Source organism: Punica granatum, chromosome 6 (assembly GCF_007655135.1).
Source record: "Punica granatum isolate Tunisia-2019 chromosome 6, ASM765513v2, whole genome shotgun sequence".
Taxonomy (NCBI): domain Eukaryota; kingdom Viridiplantae; phylum Streptophyta; class Magnoliopsida; order Myrtales; family Lythraceae; genus Punica; species Punica granatum.
The window spans coordinates 16,125,776-16,147,575 of record NC_045132.1 but is presented as its reverse complement, the minus strand read 5'-3'; the positions used below and the strand labels follow the sequence as shown (position 1 = coordinate 16,147,575).

The window sequence follows — 21,800 nt, the reverse complement described above, 5'->3', positions numbered from 1 at the left end:
TATATTTAATATTATAAATACTTAAATACATTATGCAAAAGCATATGATATTAAAAAATAAAATTATTAATAAAACTATATTGGACATTTTTTATTTTATTAGATTAATACAATTTTATATACAAAATTGATGATCAAGTTAGAACGTTGAAAATATTACAATATAATTTATTGTATATTATATTATAAATGCTTAAATACAATATAAAATACATGATATATAATTAAAATAAGCTTGTCCATTGCACAAGACGATTAATTATTTGGCATCGTAAAACTTACTGTAATTGTAATTGAGAATTAATCTGATTTTTACCCAAAAGTCTATTTTATTGAAAATATTAATATTCTAACTAAGTAATTAATCTTTTTAAATGTGATTAATTCAAATAATATGATAATCGATATATGAAATAACTCGTGCAATACAGGGGATAAAACACTAGTTATAAGAGAAATTCTGCCACAATTTTCAGAAAAAGAAAGTGGAGTTTAACAGCAAAAATTCTATATTACTAAGAAATTAGTCATGAGTTCCAAAAGTTACAAATAGTAATAAAATAATAATTTATTGATGAAAGTAATAAATTGTATGACAATTTTCTTTAGAAAGTTTGGAAGTTTCCCATTATAAATTATAGCTACACAATTCCTCGCGCATGCATAATTTTTTTTTTCCACACCGTACAAAATCAATATGAGCCATTTTATCTCCTTATTTAATATGACTGTCCATTTTACATAAAAAAAATTTTTGTGTGAATTGAGAATTATTGGCATTGGCTCGAGTTGTTGCTTCTCAACATCAAAGGGAGGACCTTGATGGGCTGATCCAATGAATCGCCTCATTCCAGAGCACTCCGTTATCGAAGACCATATCATATTTTACATAACAAAGGGACAAGATCGTAATTTTTCATATGTGTTTTTAAAATTTTAAAACTTACAAAAATGGACAGTCCAAATTAGATTGAGGGAAATTTAAGGGACCAAATTAGTTATGTATAGTATGGAAGAACAAAAAATATGCACTGAAGAAGCAACCGCTAAATAGATATAAAATAAATTGGTTATATGTTTTATGTTCACTTAGGTTTAGTAATTATGAGAATATATTGGGATAATATTATTACTTTTCATTGCTTTTAGTATATACATTAAAATAAGGATAGTAGCTAAAAAATTCAACTACTTCCCTTAAATTTCTATATCTACCTCTTTTTTTATTTTAATCGGTAAAATCACAAATTTTGTTTTTGTTCCCAGATCTACTAATCTTTTAATTGCCCCGTCAAATTTGCAAACATGGGCGTTATCAGTGCTTATATGGCACATGACTACTTACATGGATGGCATGCTCAAAATTTTTTACCTGAAAAATCATATAATTTGCTCTCTTCCTACATCTAGCAAAATATGACTTCTTTCAAAACAGCTGCACACGAATAAAGAATAAACTTCCGGAAGTCAAGCGCAGTATTTAAATATTACACCAAAGAGATTGCTCAAAAGATATTATTGAAGTTAATAGTTATAGTTTACGAAAGATTAATAACTAAAAATGCAAAAAGAAAAATTTAATAACCGAACAAAGCTAGAAGAAGAGATTTGAAATCGGGACCTTCGACTTAAAAGAAAGACATAAAAAAAAGACATTCTTCCGCTGCTCCAAAAATCCATTTTTTATTAATTTGGTCTTTTTATTGGTTTTTTGTTATTTTTTGGTTAATATATGTTGTAAGAGGAAAATGGACGTGCGTGTCCAAAAACTTACGCTCGTGTCGGGGCTGAAGAAGAGGCCATAGGAGCTAAGAGTATATCAGCGGCAGTGCCAACCCAAGTGTCTTGGCACAGGTGGCACTGCCATGGCCCTGCCCTATACTTGCGTGTGTTGGAGAGGGCACAGTGCCTCTGCCCAGGGACTCCCCAACTCGAATGCCCATCTAAAGGGTAACAAGCTGCGTGCTACCACCTTTTTATTTTTATTTTTATTTTTATTTTTAAGGCAGACTCTTTTACCTAGTGTGGAGCCATTGCTCCCGCTACGTGGCGGGCAGCGAAACACATACTGACTTTTTTTCAGCCTTTTAAATTTTTTTTAAAAAAGTATGGGGCGCTTAATGGTTGCCCGCCATTGGAATGGAGTGTGATTTTTTGAGTGTCAATGCCTCTTCGGGTGATGTGCCCCGAGTAGGTCCTAAATGGCATCCAAATGCGTGTCTCCCATTGTAGATGGTCTAAAACAATTTTATCATAACCAAATCGGATGTTGAACCGGTCGAGGTATGAGTTCACGAGTTCGATGGGTCCGACCGCACATTTAATTAAAAATAATATAAAATCTCTCTCGTCTCCACCCCCCACCCAAATCGTTGGAATGTCGACAAAAGCTCTCCTGCAAAAGAAGAAGAAAGATCAAGCAAAGTTCGACAAAAGCTCTCCTGTAACTCTGGTCAGAACTTCTCTGAGATTGGAATTGGAAGATGAGCCGAGTATGAACCTGAGACTAGAAGATGAGCCGAGAAGAGGAAACCGATAAGAGACGGAAGGAGAAGAGGAAACCGAGAAGAGGGGTCAGTTTAGAACTTCACATGGAAACTTCAAGATGGAGACTTCGAGATGCTGCAGCCTCTGCAATAGAGAAAAGGAGAACGAAGACTAGGTTTCATTTCATTAGTTTTGATTTTTTTTTGTTTTTCAAATTCACATTTAGGTCCTTCATATTTAAAAAATTATGAACTCATCCAACCGATCGATTCACGTGGGTTCGATGGGTTTGCCTAAAAATTGGCCTGTTTTTTTGGTTCATCGATCTATTTATGCATTTTCGGTTTCTAAGCTAATCGGACCGGACATATGTCCGATTTTCGGTCTGACCGGTCGAACCGTCCGATCCAATTCAGTTTTGATAACACTAGTCTAAAAGGAGGAGAGAGAAATTGGAAAAGAAGAAGAGAGAAGGAGATGGGGCCAAATTTAAAATATAAAAAATATTAGGGCCTTTTAAATTTGCAAGTGGGCCCAAGATACATGTGTCAGCGTTTTATTAGTTTGTCCATAAATGACATGAGGTCATTACACCATAAATCGAGTCATGTCAATCGCTTCGTCAATTTTGGACGAAAATAGTTATGACGGAATAGATATGTAACATAACACAAATGCTGAGTATTTTTATTTAATTTTTAAAGTATGTGATAAAATTGAGATAACACTTAAATGATGTGATGTACGGAGTAATTTTTCTAAGTATATAACAATTATGTCTAGTTTGGGAAAAAAAAACAAAGCCTTAGAATGAGATGAAAAAATAAATAAATATTGATGATTAAAAGAGGACCTTTTCAAATAAAAATTGAGAAAATGATGAAAATAGAAAATCAACAAAAATTTCAAGACCAGAACGAATAATAAAGAAAAATAAAAAGTACTTAAATATAAAACGATGCTATGTTATCGAATGAAAATGAACTAAAAAGAAAAAGACAATGGACTAAAACAAGAAAGTAATGAAAGATAATGGATTTAAATAGGGAAAATGCATAAAAAAAAATAGAAAAATAGTTAAGCCTGGTTGACTAAATTGTAATTTTAAATGCTTAGCTACGAATCTTTTATTGGAATTATGGACCTCTGATCGTTTTTGGCCCATTAAAGAGGCCCAATAGAATAGAAAGTTACTGACTTATCATTCTATAATTCTATAGATTAAATTGTATGCAATTAAAGCAATATCAAGTATTGACGCTGGGAGAATTTTACTCATTAGTGAACCGATCCGATTCGGCTAAATTAGTCGAGATCCATTGGCCTTTCAGATATCAAGGTTCACACCGAAAAAAAAAATATCATGCTCATAACCTTAAATAAAAATGGAAACCAGAAAAAAAAAATGTAACTGAAAAAAGAAAAAAAAATCCATCGCTTTGCAGCACATGAAAGGTCACTGAATACGAGAATAAGAGAATCGTAATTACAATTTACCCATAACAATACGATGTTTCTCATTTTAAATCTCCTCATACAATTTACCATGATATAGTTAGTGAAATGATGTTTACACTCCATTCAATATAACCTACTTTCACATTCATTAATTTATTTACTGCCTAAGCAAATGGGAAAGGAGCCCAATTACACTACAATTACACAGTAATTATTTAATTATGGTGTTCCATAGCTACTCAGGATTACCCTTCTACTATAAGCATTGTACAGCAGTATGATTGAGTCCTAATTGCTTCCAGAATAGCCCATCTAGACTAGAGCTCATAAGTCATCCCCACCTTAAGCATCCTCTTGTGAGGTATATCAAAGATCTTGTCACTCTGTCTCAAATTCTTCTTCAGGAAATTGTAAGCATAGTCTATCAACACCCTCTTCCCGAGCCCGGCCCCTTTCCTAGCCACCACCTCGCTCTCTCCGATCAAGTGTACCACTCCTGTCTGCCACGCCTTCTCCACCATATCTAGGTCTCTGTCGACCTGCTCCTGGGCCCTTATCTTCGCCTCATCATCCACTCGTTTCTCCGTATCCTCCTCATGATCATTGTCATCATGATTCTCTAGCCCACGATGGTTATCGTTATCTTGTTCTCGTCCATTGCAATGGAGGACATAGAATTCTTCTCTTACAAACTCCATCAGTCTCTCGACAAGCATCCCCTCAAATGACTCACGCTCGTTCCTCACATCAGTGTATCCATACCTGCAAGGATGAACACGGGAAATTGTAGGAGCAAACCGGAACAAGAAATGTCAAAGCTGAACCAGCAGAATAAGAGTTTTTTAATCTTAGGTAAATCCATTCTGCAATATATCTAAGAACTTTCTAGCAGGTATTTCCCAAATTTAAGAAAATCATTCTCATGTCCATTACCTGACTACGCAACGGAACACATTCAATTCCATTGGCTCCACCCTCCGGAAAAGGAATCGCTCTTCTGTCGGGACTTTACTTATTGGTAACGACTTAATGGAAACAAAGACGAGTACCGAATGAAGGGATGGTACATTTGCCACATAATGTTTGAATATTGGAGGAATGCCCTGGACAAGCTCCGAATAGAAGATTGCAAGCCCTGGGATCCGACAGAAGTTCGTGTCAGCAGATATCTCCTTGAGCTTTTCCGGGGAGATCTTGTGCTCAAGCTCGTAGTAGTATTTCCTCCGGTACACATCATTCCAGACATACATTAAGGTCATCAGAACTGCTGCGAATGCAAGAGGAAGGTAGCCTCCCTGGTAAAATTTGTAGAGGACTGAGCTCAAATACAGAAGCTCTACCGTCCCGATGATCAGGACATACGAGATCACAAGAAGTATGTGGGTTTTCCATATCATGATCATAATGAGCACCAAGAAGGACGACGTCAACGTCATAACAAAAACCACTGCAATCCCTGCGAAAGATCAACGCATAGTTCTTAAAAAGTGAATCTCATGTCATGTTGCGCCGGATAAATCATGTGGTCATATTATGTCACTGATAGACAGTTTGAAAAGGAAAAATTTCTCGCCAGCAAAGATCATAAAAGTCGTTGCTATAGAGCCTCAATTTAAATCTTTATGGGGAATTGATAAGTCAATTACGTACCATAAGCATTGCCGATTTTCTCAGTGGTTTTGAACCCAACTGTGACGCCGATACAGGCGAGCATGAGAAGGTAGTTGATTTCAGGAATGTAGACCTGGCCTTCGTACTTGTTCGAGGTGTGGACTATCTTAACCCGAGGGAAGCACCCAAGGGAGAGGGATTGCTGGATGATGGAGAAAGTTCCAGAGATCATTGCTTGACTTGCTATAATCGCTGCCATGACGGCTATTGCAAACATTGGCCAGTATAATGGATCTGTAAAATGTGTTCGGATACATCAGACCATCTGTAATATGATCAAAATGATTAAAGTATTTCAATAGAACTGATAATACAAAACTACAGGAAAAAATGTTTTCCACTTGCCTTTATTGAGGAAAACTAGCAAGGAAGTGAGAAAATTTTGCCGTATACTTAACTTTTTTGGTACATACTATTTACTATGTACTCATTTACCTGGAACGGACTTGAAGAATGTTTCAGAAACAAGATCCTTATGCTTCCTGAGGAACGCGCTCTGTCCCATATAAGCTAATAGGAGGGCAGGATACGTTACAGCACACATACTTATTTGTATGGACCGAACTGTAAAATGCCCGACATCCGCAAATAAAGCTTCAGTTCCTGCATTCAATCAAATTCAATATCACTTAATAGAAAGGAAAAGTAATAAATTGAAATTCTCATGACCAGGCATATGAGCGAGGGACAACTGCAATCCAAATCAGTAAGAGACGTGACCAAGCTAAATGACCTGTTATGGCGAGCACGACACCGCCCAGAGAAATCCATCCATCTTTCCCATTCCTCTTGAAGTACTCGATGATGTACATCGGGTTCACCGCCCTTATCACAGCAGGGTCGAACTTGAAGAAGTTGTACACACCGATGCTGCCAATAAATGTGAACCAAATGCAGATGATCGGCGGCGAAGCTGTACCCGACTTTGTCAGTCCCGAACCTTTGGACCATGAACAAGCACACCAGTATCGCCACTGATATCCAAACAATTCTATCTGCATAGGAGAAAGAAAAAAAGGCGGTCAAGAAGATATAAATTTTTCACGTTAAAATGAAAATAACACAATAACATATGAGATTTATTGCCACGAAAGTAGAGGATAACTTGTTACGGGTCTTGTCAAAACAAGACCGTTCTAATAAGTATATCGTGACAATGTTATATTTGGTCACAATATCTTAAAACTTATGATGATAAACTTATTTTCGCGATGAAAATGTTATACAATGTGTGTCACAATATATGAAAATATGTATATACGTATATGTTAGTTATTATGGGAATACTTGATTTGTGGCTCTCACACAATATTGAAGATATGTGTATAATATATATGTATCTGCATACATATTAAGCATGTTCATTATAAGACTTTATTTAGTGTTATTTAACATTCTTATCACAATATATAAATTAATTATGTATATACATGTATATTAAGTATGTATATACATGTATATTAAATATGTATATACATATATGTTAGTTATTATGAGAATATTTAGTTTTCACCACTCATAGAATATTGAAGATATATGTATACATATATAGATATGTGTTTATATACATATTAAGTTTGTGTATTATAAGATTTTATTTAGTATAATTTAATATTTTTATCATAATATACTTTTCTTGTGATAAAATTTTTTTCGTAATAATAGAATTTGTCACGACATATAAAATTTCTCAGTGTAATGAGTAGAATTACATTATTGCCGCCCCACTATTTTTTTTTTCAACTTTATATATTTTCCCTTGACCTTTTTATACTTCAATATTCCTCTAGCAATTTTTTTTTTCATTTTAAACATCTATAGTCCAAATATTGTGAGAATCATTGGTCTGATTAAATTCTTATCATAATTATCATATACAAATGTTTGTGAATATAAAAATGTATATGTACATGTATCGTCAACAAGGTAAAGAACATTTGCAGAAAAATAAAACTTCCCGATATTCTAAGTTTTTTTATATCATCATATCGCTTCAACTGAAAGCGCATTTCATTTGTTACTAATTTCGAAAATTTTTAATATGTGCTAAATATAAAATATCCAACTTCAAAATATACTTTTAATCTTTCAGTTATTGGAATTTTTTCTTTTACTCAACTAAAATACATAAACGAGAAGTATTCATCGGATAAAATGCCTAAGTAAAAGATATATCTATATATATTGATAAATTATCAACATACACAACGCACATCGTATCGCTGATTATATCGTATTAACTAATTAAAAAGTGCAGAATACCCATTGCAGTACCTTCGGTCATAGCCGAAGTAGCTTGCTTGATCCCTCCCACAGCTGACAGAACTGTCATCACCATATCGAAATCGGTGAATAGAGAATTCTAAACAATAAGATTAATTAAATTAATTTTAATAGTTATACATGTTTACGCCAAACGGATATGCTAGGGAATTACTGAACCTGAGATGCAAGGAGTGAGGACTCCGTCTCCGATGACCATGGAGGTGCCGAGCATGGTGGCAAAGAGCAAGAAGTACTTGGCAAACCGGCTCTGCTCCAGCTTAGACTTAACTCGTGAAGCTCGGCGCAACCGATTGTTGGGCAACTCGAGTTGAAAGTTGGACACGTCTTGGTCTTCAGCCTGTTGGCTCGGGATCAAGCCCACCCTCGTGTACCTGCATATCAATGAGTACAGAGCGAATGTTCCACCTGCAAACCGAATTGTTAGCGGCAAAGTTCACCTTAAATACTATATTCTTACCTATCAATTAAGACGCACAAAATTAAACATTGCCACATTACATTGGAACATTCTCATGGACCAGATATAAATATTTATATCTATACTACCATACAAAGGAAAAACTTATGTTCTCGAGATCTTTTTCCAAATTACCCTCTTTAACCTAGCTAAGAAACAAAATGTCAAAAGGATAAATACTAATAAAATTATCATCGAAGAAGGGGTCTTAATGTAGTGACACAAGACGCCGCTCGATACCAAGAGATATTGGGTTCAATTCTCACCAATGAAAATGATGTATTTCTTTATTTCACTTTATTTCCTCTCCTTGAACTAGGAGCATTTGCCTCCCTTATTATCGAGAAAAATAAAATTACCCTCTCGAAAATTACCCTCTTTAACTTTAACTTTCCAAATTACCCTCTCAAAAAACTAATTTCTTTTTCTTTTTCTTTTTTCACTAATAAAAATTTCAGATTTTCCATATAAGGATAAATATTAATTTGGAAAATTTCATGGTGTAATCATAAAAAGCAAGGGCAAACTCAAGTATTTTACAAAAAAGTTAGGTAAATTTCTCTCAAAATCCATGTGATCTACTAACAATAGTAGTAAAAATTCTTCGAAATCCATGTAATTATATTTCAAATATATGCAATTTACTTAGAATCTAAATAATTTACTCCCGTTAATTTCTCAGAATATGTACAATTTACTCAAAAACTATGGAATTTATTTAAAATTAATTTACTTAAGAAAGTCTAAGGTGCATTTATTTTAAAAGTGATTGCACCATACATGCAAGTAAATTACTTAATGTTAGAGCAAAATAGTTTAATTTTAGACAAACTACATGTTTTTCGAGTAAGTTATAAGATATATTTTAAGAAATTAGTTGGAGCAAATTACTTAGATTTTTAATAAATTACCTACATGTAAAGTAAATTACACGATTTTTGAAGAATCTTTACTAATATTGTTAGTAAATTATATGAATTTTGGAAGATCTTTATTTTAACTTTTGCTAAAATACTTGAATACACCATACCACTACTTTTGATGATTGTACCATAGAACTTTTCCATTTCGACCGTAAATATGAATATATCTCTTTAAGTCCACAACTTTTAATTTCCAGAAACTTCAAAATTTTCAAAAATTGAAGTATAATTTCGAAAATTGAGGGCGTGACGGTGGCTGCCACAGCTAGGTTCTCTCTGACCTGAAAGTTGTCCTCTCTAAGTTTTCTTTTAATTTTGAAATAACTTTTTGAATTCTGAACTTCACAAATAAAAATATTACATAAAACACATAAGGTCTTATAAATTTTTCGTTTACCGCTAGCAAAACAATAAATAACTTTTTACCAAACTTAATAACTTTATTTAAGCAAAAATAAATGTTGCCGCCTTAAGATAAAACCAAGTATTGTGATCTAAATTGTACCTATTTATCCCTTTTAATCATCCATTTATTTGAGAAGAACAAGGAACCTATTTATTCGTGGTCGATAGAAGGGCGAACTTGTACATGCTTAGATTTTGATTTAATTTTGCAGGTAGTATGGGTGCAGAATCTGATCTCTAATAATTGCATCGGCCTTGAACACAGCCACGGGAACCTTGAACACAACCACCAGTTCCCTTTGTGGCTAGGGAGTAGAAGCAAAAGAAAACATAAATAATTATTATTACTCTTTCATCATCTTTTGACGTAAAATGACTACACATGTACATAATATATATATATATATATATATATATGTATGTATGTATATACATGTGTATGTTATGTATCCTTTGTTTACTCCCAATAGGATGACGAACAAAGCAAACCCACAGTTGTTCCTACTATAAGACGCTAACATTGACATTTTGCATTACTTCATGGGCTTCTTTTCAGAACACAAACTTTGACTTTCAATTCTCAGCAGCCAAATTTTTATCTTTGCATTTGCTAGTTCACGGGACTCGTCTCATCCGTCCACTAAAAGCAATTAAATGGTCAGCAAAATAAATTTGTCTCTCCTATACCGACTTTAAGAGTTTCCTCTTCTTATCCTAATTCGGCTCGAACTGAATATCAAGGTGAATCCGTTTTTCAGATATCAAAGTGCACATTTAAAACAAAAATCCTCTCATTAGAAATTGATGCTCCTTGATTGATTTCTAATATACAATTTTAGTTGATTTAACAAGTCCAACCCGAATTACTAGCAGCTCCAGAAAAATGACGCTTGATTAAAATTTTGTATTATTTTTGGAAACTTAGAAAGTCGAGCCAAAATTAATTGGCAGCTCCACAAAATTAGTGCTTAATTGACTTTTTCTATATATAATATGAGTTAATTTAGAAGGTCGGCCAAAATTAATCAGCAGCTGCAGAAAAGGTTTAGAACTTCTTCCACCGAACTAGCGGTTTCTCAATTTTTCATCCGAATATTATTATTCAATTAATCGTCAATTGATTTATTAATTCATTACAGTGAAGCACTATCTTTAGGCTTCTGCTCTTCCGTATTATAAGGGGGAAATAAAAAGGGAAAAAACAAAGACAGTGAACCACATGGGTTGGAACACAACGTATTTTTCTATTGATAAGATCACTTTATATAGTATGCTTTAGTTAATAATCGAGAGCGTCCAGTCTTGGCTCGGCTATAATTTATATAGTGTATTTTTTATTAATAGGGTCAATTTGTATAGTGCATAAGTAAACTAATAATGACAAATCGTCCTACGTTTCATTTTATTAGCACTTTATAGGAGAAAAGCTTACCAAGCAAGAATGATTAATTGATGAAACAAAGTGATGAAGATTAATGGGATTTCTGTCTTTTCAAAGTAGTGACCTATTACGGCTCGTAAGATGTACAAAGATCATATTAATTAAGATAAGTCATATTCGTATGAAGGCTCCTGACAATCAGTGGGATCCTAACTTGTGATATTTTTCAGTTTATGCGCAGGTGAATTAAAAGAAACATGCATGTACGGTAATAAGAATGGGCCCGTTAGTTAATTTTGAAGAGGCGTTTAAAATTACCATCGCCATTGTCGTTGGCCTGGAGGACGATGAAGACGTATTTGATGAGAGGGATCAAGGTTATGGTGTAGAAGATGAGGGAGAGGACCCCCAAAATGTCATCGTCGTGTTTGATCCCTTTGGTGAAGGTGCTCGAGTACACGTATAGCGGCGACGTCCCGATGTCGCCGTACACTATCCCAATGCTCTGAAATGCTAATTGCAGTATCACCGACCATTCTCCACCACCCTGCATACATATATATATATATATTTATATATTCAGTTCATGAATATAAGCATCAATCAATCAATCTGTATCATTATGTTATGCGCCAAGAAGTCGGTCGAATTTGTAACAAACGGGCTAGGGTAACGATGATGAATGGATGAAGATTACAGCGCCGTTTTATTGGGTAGGATTAGAAGAGAGCAAACCTGTTTGGTGCCATGAGCACGGTGGCTTGAGAACTTGGCAGATTCGATGTCAAGAGAGTCGTACCTTCTCAGCTTCTGCCTTCCCGATTCGACGTGCCCTTCCGACGAAGCTCTTTCCAAGCTCTCTTCTTCATTTGAGTGGTCCTGGATTCGATCCTCTCCGGACATTTCCGGGCCCATTGAGAATGGTCAAAGAAGGAACCACTGAAGAGATTATTTTCCCCTCTCTACTCCTTAAAACTTCTGCTTTAATTCCATAAGGAAGAGAGGAGCAGTGGAAAATGAAGAGGCACATCGATCTCGGGGATCGGTACTTATAGAGACAGATAACCATCACTAATAGTCATTCAACAATATTTATTTCCTAATTTTCTGGAAAAAAAAAATAGAAGATTCAATTTACAAGGCAAAATATCAAAAATTTGCAACCCAAGGTAAATTTACTATGTCATATGTGGCACAGTCAAACTGTGCCGTCAAAAGATGAATTTATCTGGAGTGTAGAGGTTTAAAATTCACTTGAAATACTTTATAAACAAAACAAATTGAAACCCGAGTTAGGATCACGTTTAACCAAAAAATCAAGCACCTCGTAAATAGTACTCTTAATAAATTTTCCCAAGTTTACGTTATATAAAAGTTTATTATGAGATAAAATTTGTCATGCGATTAGTCAAGAAAAATCTCGATATTCCTCGTTATTAAGAAAAGAAATAATTGAATTGGCTAGGACAGTTGAATTTTAAATTAGTTATCTTAGTCGTACCAGGAGATGGTCACGTGTTAGACAATATAGCCAACTTCCTAGGAGCTCTTCCCATTTTTTCTTTTTCCTTTTTTTTTTATTATATAATACCTAGGATTCTCTTTGTGATGCAATACTTACAGTTTATGAAGTTCATCACTCTTACCAAAAAAACAAATGAAGTTCATCACACATGTTCGGCTTTTATTTTTGTGATTTTTATCTAAAATGACCCATAATTTATTCGTTTTGTCAAATTTATCCTATACTTTTTTTTTGTCAAATGTATCCTATGGTATACTTTTTGCATCAAATCTATCCCGGCGTTATCTTTTCCGTTAACATCTAACGGCCGTGCTGACGTGGCACGTGGAGAGATAGTGGGCCACACTTGCCACGTAAGCGCCACGTTAGCACGGCCGTTAGATGTCGACGGAAAAGATAAAGCCGGGATAGATTTGATGCAAAAAGTAAACCAGGGGATAGATTTAAAAAAAAACATAAAATAGATTTGACAAAACGGACAAACCATTGACAATTTTAGATAAATATCCATTTATTTTTCGGTGCATGCACCTGGGTGGTCTTCTACACTTAAAATTAAGCCTAATCTCTCATGAGCCAGTCCAGACAAATCTTGCATGCCAGATTCAGCATGTTTACAAGATATATTACTGCTCCGAAATTCCAACAGGATATGAATTTAAGACTTGGGTAAAATAATTGTTCCTATGATATAAAATTCAATAAATTGAAAAGAAAATGGTGATTTTTGTTTTTTTTATATGCACCGTGATATTTGAAAGTCCAATAAGTACCAACTAATTCAGTTCGAGCCCAATTGACTTACTAAGAGGTAAAACTTTCTTAATTATGAATTTTTTTCATTCACAAGACTTGAACCCGAAAAATTACTTAAAGTGAATAAGTACTGAACCGTTTGAACCAACTCATATAAGAAATTAACTATTATATGTGATTCTTGTGTAAAAACTAGTTGATTCTTGTAGACAAACTAGTTAAAATGGTGGAATAATATTACCAAACTATTTTGAAGGAATAGTTATTTCAACTATTTAGATATGAAAGATTATCAAAATGGAATGTCCATACCAACTTAGAAAGAGGGATAACAGATGTGGAAATGGAGTGAAAGGATGGGAAAACCATTTTCTTTCATTCCATTTCATTCATGCTTATCAAACACAAGCAACTTTTGAAGGGTAGACATAAGTATTATTATGTTGAAAATAATGATATCGTACATGCAAATTAAGTAAATTAGTTCAATTTGTACTAAAGATTATGAAATCGAATAAATTATTTACGCTTGAAGTAATTATACATACTTGAAAATTACTTGAGAGTAAATTACTATGCCGGTAGCTATCACCCCTGAGTTGAGGTTGCCAGCAAGAGGAGCGGCAGCAAGAGGTTCGCCGATGGCCACCACCCCCTCAATTGGGACTGGCCACAACCTCAATTGTCGCTAATGAGGCCCATGCACAAACTAAAAATATATATAGTGTTAAAGGGAGAGTGGAAAGTAACGCAGCCCCATCGACTGTCACCGCCACCCCGATTGGAAGCGCCAAGAGGGGTTGGGGTTTGGTGGAGCTGGTGGTGGTAGCACAGCAGGCCCCACTACGCTCTCCCTTTACCCTTCAATTTAAAAAAAATAAATAAATTCCAATTAATTGGGCCATGCCCTACGGCCAACACCTCCAGTCTGGGTCGTTGGTGACCCTGTTTGGACACTGGCTATTGACGGGACCCGCCTCCTTATTCTTTCCCTTTGCTTCGATTGTTTTTTCTAAAAGAAATTCAGAGCGGTTAGATCCTACCACCGAACCTATGGGATCACCAGTGACCACTAGGGTCGCCAACAACTCCGACTAGGGTGGAGGTGGCCGTTAGGAGGCCTCCATGTCGGTTGCCCCCACTTTTAGGTTTTTATTTTTCCCCTTTGCTTTTTCTTTAAACTTTTTTATAATAATTTTATTAAAAGTTTGGACCAAGCCCATTCTATCAATTCTAATGTGACACGTGGCACAATTAAGTGCCACATTAGCAAAATCCGTTAAAAGTGACGAAAAATGTGACGTCGTACTAGACATAATAGTTCGTGTTTTTTTGTACAATCTTCAAAAGGTTAGGTTAGAAATAGTACAAAGTTTGTGTTTTTTATTTTATAATTAATCTTGGAAAGATCAGTTTACAGACTCGATCCCTCTGATCAAAGGGCCATAGATAATAGGCGAGCTGGTAATCAGTTTCTTTTCTTAAGAGAAGACATCGTTCCCAGGTTGGGGGCATAGATGTTGTTGACCGATGTGGACATGACCTTCCTTTTTTTTCTTTTTCTCTTTTTTGTAGTTTTGCTACTTTTCTATTTCTTTCCACATTTTTTGCGGTATTCGACTCTTTTCTTCTTAAGAAAAAAAAAGTATAACCTAATAAAAATTCGTTCGCGACTTAGTACTACTATTAAGATACAAATTATTTGGGTAATCCATAATCTATATCTATAATATGTATATATAGTTGACAACACTCTAACAAATTGAGGCAAAACAGTAAATTCATTACTAATTCATATGTTAATATTATATATATCGTTAAAAAAAGTGGCAAAATAGTAAATTCATTACTAAGTCATGTGTTAATAAATTATATAGAAATTAAAAAATAACAATTCTACGAGAAAAAGTTAATAGTTAACATGTTATAGTTAATAATAATATATGAATATAAAGAAAATATTAAAAGAGAACATTTCAAATTTCGGACACTCATTGCCATTTCATTGATAAATAAATACATTCATAATATATATATATATATATACATATATAAAAAGTGGTATCCCGTACATTAAATAGGATTTAAAAGGTAATTTTTAAATATTATAAGATCATAAAAGTAAATGCGTAAATGATATTAAGGATTAAAAGATACTGACTCAAAGAAAATAAATACTATAAAGCCCGCACATTAAATGGGGTTAGAAAGGTAATTTTTTTAATATTATAAGATCATAAAAATAAATGTGTAAATAATATTGAGGATTAAAAGATACTATCTCAAAGCAAATAAATACTATAATGATATATTTACATAAATTAAATGCAAATAAAGAGTGACCAAATTGTAAATATATATACAATTAAGTCACATATATACTAAAAAAATAACTTTTTTAAAATTATTGTCAAAACTTAAATAATTGTATTAGATTTGATTAAAAGCAATGTACTTTGATCTCTCATGAAAATAATTGGGTCATTTAGCTAAAATTATACAAATTTAGCTACTTTATATATATTTAGATATATAAACTTGACTAAATTAATGGATTTGAGTGTATATAGTCTTACGGTTAATATACATACCTTATCGGAGAGATATTATATATATATATATATGTGGAGAAAAACAAATTAAGGTCAATAATTAAAATTGTTAAGTATGATAACAAAATATTAAATTCCACCTCCCAACATTAATAAATCGGCTATAAAAGATGAATTCTACTAATTGTTTGTATTAAATGGTCTCACATTAGAATTTTTATCATCAACGCAAATGCCAATTCAATGTAAATTTTACCGTTAGTGTTGTATAATAAAGGGGCATAATATTAAATGTACTGTAATTTATAGATTAATATGTTAAATAAAATTTAATTAATAATATAAATATTGTAAATAATAGTACCAAATATGAATATGAAGAATATATTAATTTGAATCATTACTGTTATTTCAATAGTAAATAAATATTCATAATTGTAGGAAAATAAAAAATAATAATTACATGAATTTAAACTTTATTGAATAATATTTTAAACTATTGCGAATCTTATTAATCTCAATTACGTAAATTTCTCATGAAAATAATTGATTCATTTTAGCTAAAATTAATCAAATTCGCGAAATTTAATATGTGAGATTTGAGTAAGAATAGAACAACAAATAGTGAAAATTAACTTTTTGAAAAATAAAAAATTATCCTCTAAACTTTTTCAGATAACCTATCAAAAATCTCAATTAAGAGAATAGTGTAGAGTACAACAAAGCGATCAAGATTTTATGATGTTAACCAAGACAATAAAAGACAACAGATAAACAAATGAAAAAAATATAGTTACTAACGGGAAATTTTATGGTCTCAAACAGGCAATTTTATGTTATTTGGGCGTTTTTACATATTTTAGAAAAAGTTTATTTCTTTCATTGCAATTCACTAAAATAGTTTATTTCCTTTGTCCTAAAATAGTTTATTTCCTTTATTACAATTTCGTTTCTTCCTATTTAAGCAATGTAAACCCTAGGGCTAAAGACAGTTTAGTTTTGATGAATAAAATTTCAAGAGAGTATTTTCTCTATTATCCTAAATTTGGCATTGATTGAATCAACGAATTTGATACCTATTCCCTAGTATTCGTAGAATCAACAAGTTATATAAAATTATTTTCTGGCATTCATGCGCGAATCAATAGATCACAATTGTTCCTTAGTTCCACTGCGTCAGTTGGAATCAAAGCCGCGTTCGCTCTTGGATCAGCGATGCCTCCCCGAAGAACAACTAATCAACATCGTGTTGCGGAGGAGGATGAACTATATCGGAGGATCAAGTAGATTATTTATACTCGGCTGGTGCGTAGGCTAAATGTGATTCTGAATCGCCTAACCGAGAGGATGGGGGCGGTGATGGAAACCCGACAAGAGGTCAACCCAAGGCGCCGCTGAGTCCCTAATCCAACTACAGACTTGGAGCATGTCGAGTATGATTTCTATTCTGAAAGGGACGCAACTTTGCTTTTCGAAGAGAATTCGTCTGATGCCGCATTTTTTGTAGCGGGAGGCGATGGAGAGTCCGAGTTCAATGAGGAGGAGGATGATGATGAGGATGATGAGGGAGATGATATGGGTATGACGAGAACCTTTCTTAGTTCCGTTGCGTCATGTGGCTGGTATTGGAACCACCGCCCCTGAAATTTGTGCTTTCTATTTCTCTTCCCGATGATGACTGATCTGGCATGGTCCAGGACAAATTGGAGCCCTTCCTCTAGTATTAAAAGATTTGGGTCAAAAAGTGGCCCCGGGGGGGGGGGGGGGGGGGGGGGGGGGGGGGGGGGGGGGGGGGGGGCCGCGGGCGAATCAAATATTGGGATGTCAAGGTAAATATAACACGAAGGATTTCAAATTCTCACACTTTACATATTTCTCAATTAAAAAATTTAACTTTAACTTAATTCAACACACTACACAACAAAAATACACATTTCTCAAGTTAAATTTATAATCACATTTTATTTGTCCTTTTTCACGATCAAAATCAAAATCAAAATCAAAGTAATTTTAACTCTGAATCCAAACGGCCGTATAAATGTCAGTTTTGGTTATTCTATAACTTGTTTTACATCATTTGTTGCAATGTCTTTAGTTGGGGTTCGACTGTGCATGCAGCCTACATATATATGTGAGATGATATGGAATAATTGCAAAAAAACAAATTGAACTTCTCTGTCTACATTATTTTAACCTTTTATAAGATTTTAAAAATGAATGTATCAGCTCTATGTGTGTGTGTGTGTGTGGTGTTATCTAACAGTTTTCGTTCGTAGGGATCATAATATGTTTTTTGGTAATAATTCCAAGGAGGGTGGCAAAAGTTCTATGAACAAAAATACTTTATTTTTTAATGTCCGAAAATAATTGGCACCCGAGGTAATTGTAAATTGCAAGAAAAGTATATGGCATGGCACAAACTTTTTAGAATTATTTTTTAAAATTGAACTATATGCTATTAACTTTGAGTTTCATGTTAAATGTGACATTATGTTACTTAATCATTTGTTACTTTTTAGGTGTACACGTGGTGCGCATGTTGACAGGACACATCAACACTTCCTTCAATTTTTTAAGGATTAAATAACAGCGTGTCACATTTAATGCAAAACTCACAATCGGTGCCTTGTAGTATAATATTAAAACGATTTGTCATACTTGACACGATTCTAAAAGATTGTGTCATGCCATGCCATGCATGCGTATCTCCCTGAGTAAAAGATGGCAACTAAGCTTACAACTTTGAAGATTCAATTGTTTTTTTTTTATCTTTCTAAAAAGAAAAAGAAATTGTGTATTTTTCCAACTTTAGATTTTTCGACTCAGAATCCAGAGGAAGCTTCACGTGCAAAGACGGGCATTGTCACGTGTATCTTGTTTTTGCGCCATCGCAATATCCTGGGACGTTCCTATCTGCTTGACTAAGATTAAATCATTAGTTAGTCAATTATAGCTCAATCAAAGTCAGACTTTCCCTCACAGTCCTTAGGAGGACCATTGAAACGTTCGCCACTGATGTATACATGTAGATTTTCTTTTCTCATTTCCCCCGGGATAATAATGAAAGCAACAAAACTTTTGCAACGGACGGGGCATGAAAGTCCAGTTAATCGATTTCTCCATGGAGGAGGGCTTCGGTGCCTTCGGGAGGGGGAGAGAAAGGGATAGATCGACGACGCATGTTGGTTCTAAGAAAATTCAAAGCATTTTCGATCAACTATCGAACGCATGACTTACTCTTACGGAAATGTAAAAGAGTCTTCGATCGGTATATCTGGCAGAGAGATCGATGGTAGGAGCGCGAGCCCCTTGTGATATGGGCAACTTTTCATCCTTTTCCACAGTTCTTTTGACTAGCCTTTCTTCACTTAAATCGACTAACTAGCTAGTTTCAAATGCTTCATAAATTTTGGGTCTCGGTTTTCGGATCTTGGTCACGTGTCTTACTCGCGCGTCTCACGAATGACCTGTAAGAGGGGAGATCGAGAGGGAATATCAATTTCCCTCTCCCATAGTTAAATATGAATGTATCAAAACAAGGTAGAAGAATTGAACTTAGGATTTAGAAGTAATTGAAAAGTATTTATATAGGTTGTGGGATATCCGTATATATCATATTCTGTATTAAATATTCAATTGCATATAACAGCTAGACATACTTGTCAAATATTGGATTAGAGATAGAATAATATCTTATAAAAATAATCATAGAATATTGTAGAATACCTAAGAAATATATCGAGGATATCAATAGATATATAAGAGATAATCGTGGAGATATACTCATAATTAGATTTCATTACCAATTCAGGTGTATCAAGGTGGACTCAAAATGCCAAATCGAGCCTGGCAGATAATTTTATGATCCCTGACAATATATAAACTTCAGTCCTTACCAACAGAAAATGCTTCGTACACTTAATTTGTGCATTTTACCCCTCATTTGCCAATTCTAAGTACACTTTCGTATTCAGAAACTCAATGAATCCTGACTAATTCAGTCGAATCGGATCGAATCATTAAAAGGTAAAAATCTTCCGACGTGAATTTTTTTCATTTACAATACTCGAATCTGAGATGTTATTTAGAAAAAAAATAAGCGTCGAACCGCTTAAATTAATCTATATTGATTCCCATGTTTTTATTTTTATCTTAACGACTCACTGAGAAATTGTAAATACCATTAGAATAGTCAACAGACGTGAATAAGTTTGCCATCATACATTAAATTGCTTCTAGACCCTTCAGATCCTACATGATTCTTTGTTTGATCCGCAACACGCATGCAGAGGTCCTTTTAGTTTAGTCAATCAACTCTAATTACATGGGAACAAAATGGTAAAAATATATTTTAAAAAGGACATTTTGGACTTTCTCTCCGTCGATTACAAGGTGTTCGTGTTCCCAATTAATTTATTAAGACTAATTTTTAATAAAATATCACTTTGATCTAACCACAAAATGCTTTTAGTAAACTGCTTCTCAAATTTTTTGTTATATTTACAGTCCATCCATAAACAAAATTTACTTACAGCGCAGGCATTCAAATTCTATTGGCCAGTACTTTGTAATCAGGACTAATCAACGTTCGAATGAAATTAAAATTCTCAGCTGTAATAAGTTGAGAGCCAATGATTTCATCAAAAGAAATCCCTCCGCTAATATTATAAATCGCCAGCCGTATTACTACTCATGGTAAATTGAAGTCAGCTCCATATTTATTATATGCAGCGCCACTTCTTATAAATTTCTGCAAACGTCCATCTTGCGCCGCCATGCATTACCTGTTGAACTGTGGCTCCGAATTCGAACAAGGATTAGAGATTCGACAACTTACAAAAATCGATGAATGAAGTACTTCTTAATGAGATATTAAAATGTTACAACCGTTTAGTTTAAAAGGTTAATATAATTAGATACAGTGTGGTTGGTTTATTTATTTATTCTCTTATATATATACTTCCCCTTACATGTTAGCAGCAATAGTTTTGAATACATGTCCTGTGAAATTTCACTAAATGGGAAGCATACGTGTGTGCAATATCTCGAACTTACACTCTGATACCACGTGAGATTTTAAAATATTACATATATCTAATATAAAATGTTAAAACTTATTTATTTATTCTCTTATACTTAAGACCCTGGAAAAAAGTATGAATATATCATAACATAGGAAATATCTTGAGAAAAGGAGTTTTTGTGTAATGTCATTGCTCTTGAAGTATAATTAATATATCAGGTGACAATGTTATAAATCAATAAAGTTCTCTAATTCCTCTTGATTTTTAATAATATCACAAAAAATATTTCTGGTAACAATAGATTTTTTATATATCTAGTAAAATAATGACACGTGATATACTTGTTACTAGATGTGTGCACAGGTACCGGGTATACTTGGAACCGATCGGAATCTACCCGTTAAGGTAGGATCCGGATAGCTCGTATTGAAAATAGGATAGGTTCCGAGTATTAAAATCAGGAACTGGTGAAAATCGTTTCTGATTTCAATTCCTGCCTATAGGGTATCGGAACCGGTTATTTATTAAAAAAAAGAGAAAAGAGTAAAATTATTATCTCCTCTAATGAATCAGAACAAAAGCACTTTATTGTGTGAGATCGTAATATGAATATTTAATTTTATCGATGGATTGATGAGACATATTTTTGTTGTTATGGATTAATCTAAATTTTGTTGATATTCTTTGGCGTGATTACTGATTATAAATGTGACATTTTCGATTTTATTTAGCGAGAAAAAAAAATTTACAGGTTTCAACAGAGTACCCGAAACCTATGGTATAATACAAGTTCTAAGTAGGTTTCGATTCCAGGATTCAACAAGATATAATCCGATTTCAAAATCTTGAAACATATTCCTTACAAAGTAGGATCC

General features: G+C 33.7%; 1 protein-coding gene across 1 annotated transcript; it reads right to left on the bottom strand.

Annotated features, from left to right (window-relative positions):
* Positions 1–3,979: 3,979 nt before the first annotated feature.
* Positions 3,980–12,097, bottom strand: LOC116209893 (potassium transporter 5-like). The gene is given in 10 exon segments (XM_031543642.1): positions 3,980–4,707; positions 4,879–5,401; positions 5,596–5,850; positions 6,052–6,219; positions 6,350–6,521; positions 6,523–6,611; positions 7,891–7,941; positions 8,059–8,307; positions 11,387–11,615; positions 11,804–12,097. Coding segments are annotated over 10 exon segments (2,361 nt in total). The 5' UTR covers positions 11,984–12,097; the 3' UTR covers positions 3,980–4,262.
* Between the last annotated feature and the right edge of the window lie 9,703 nt (positions 12,098–21,800).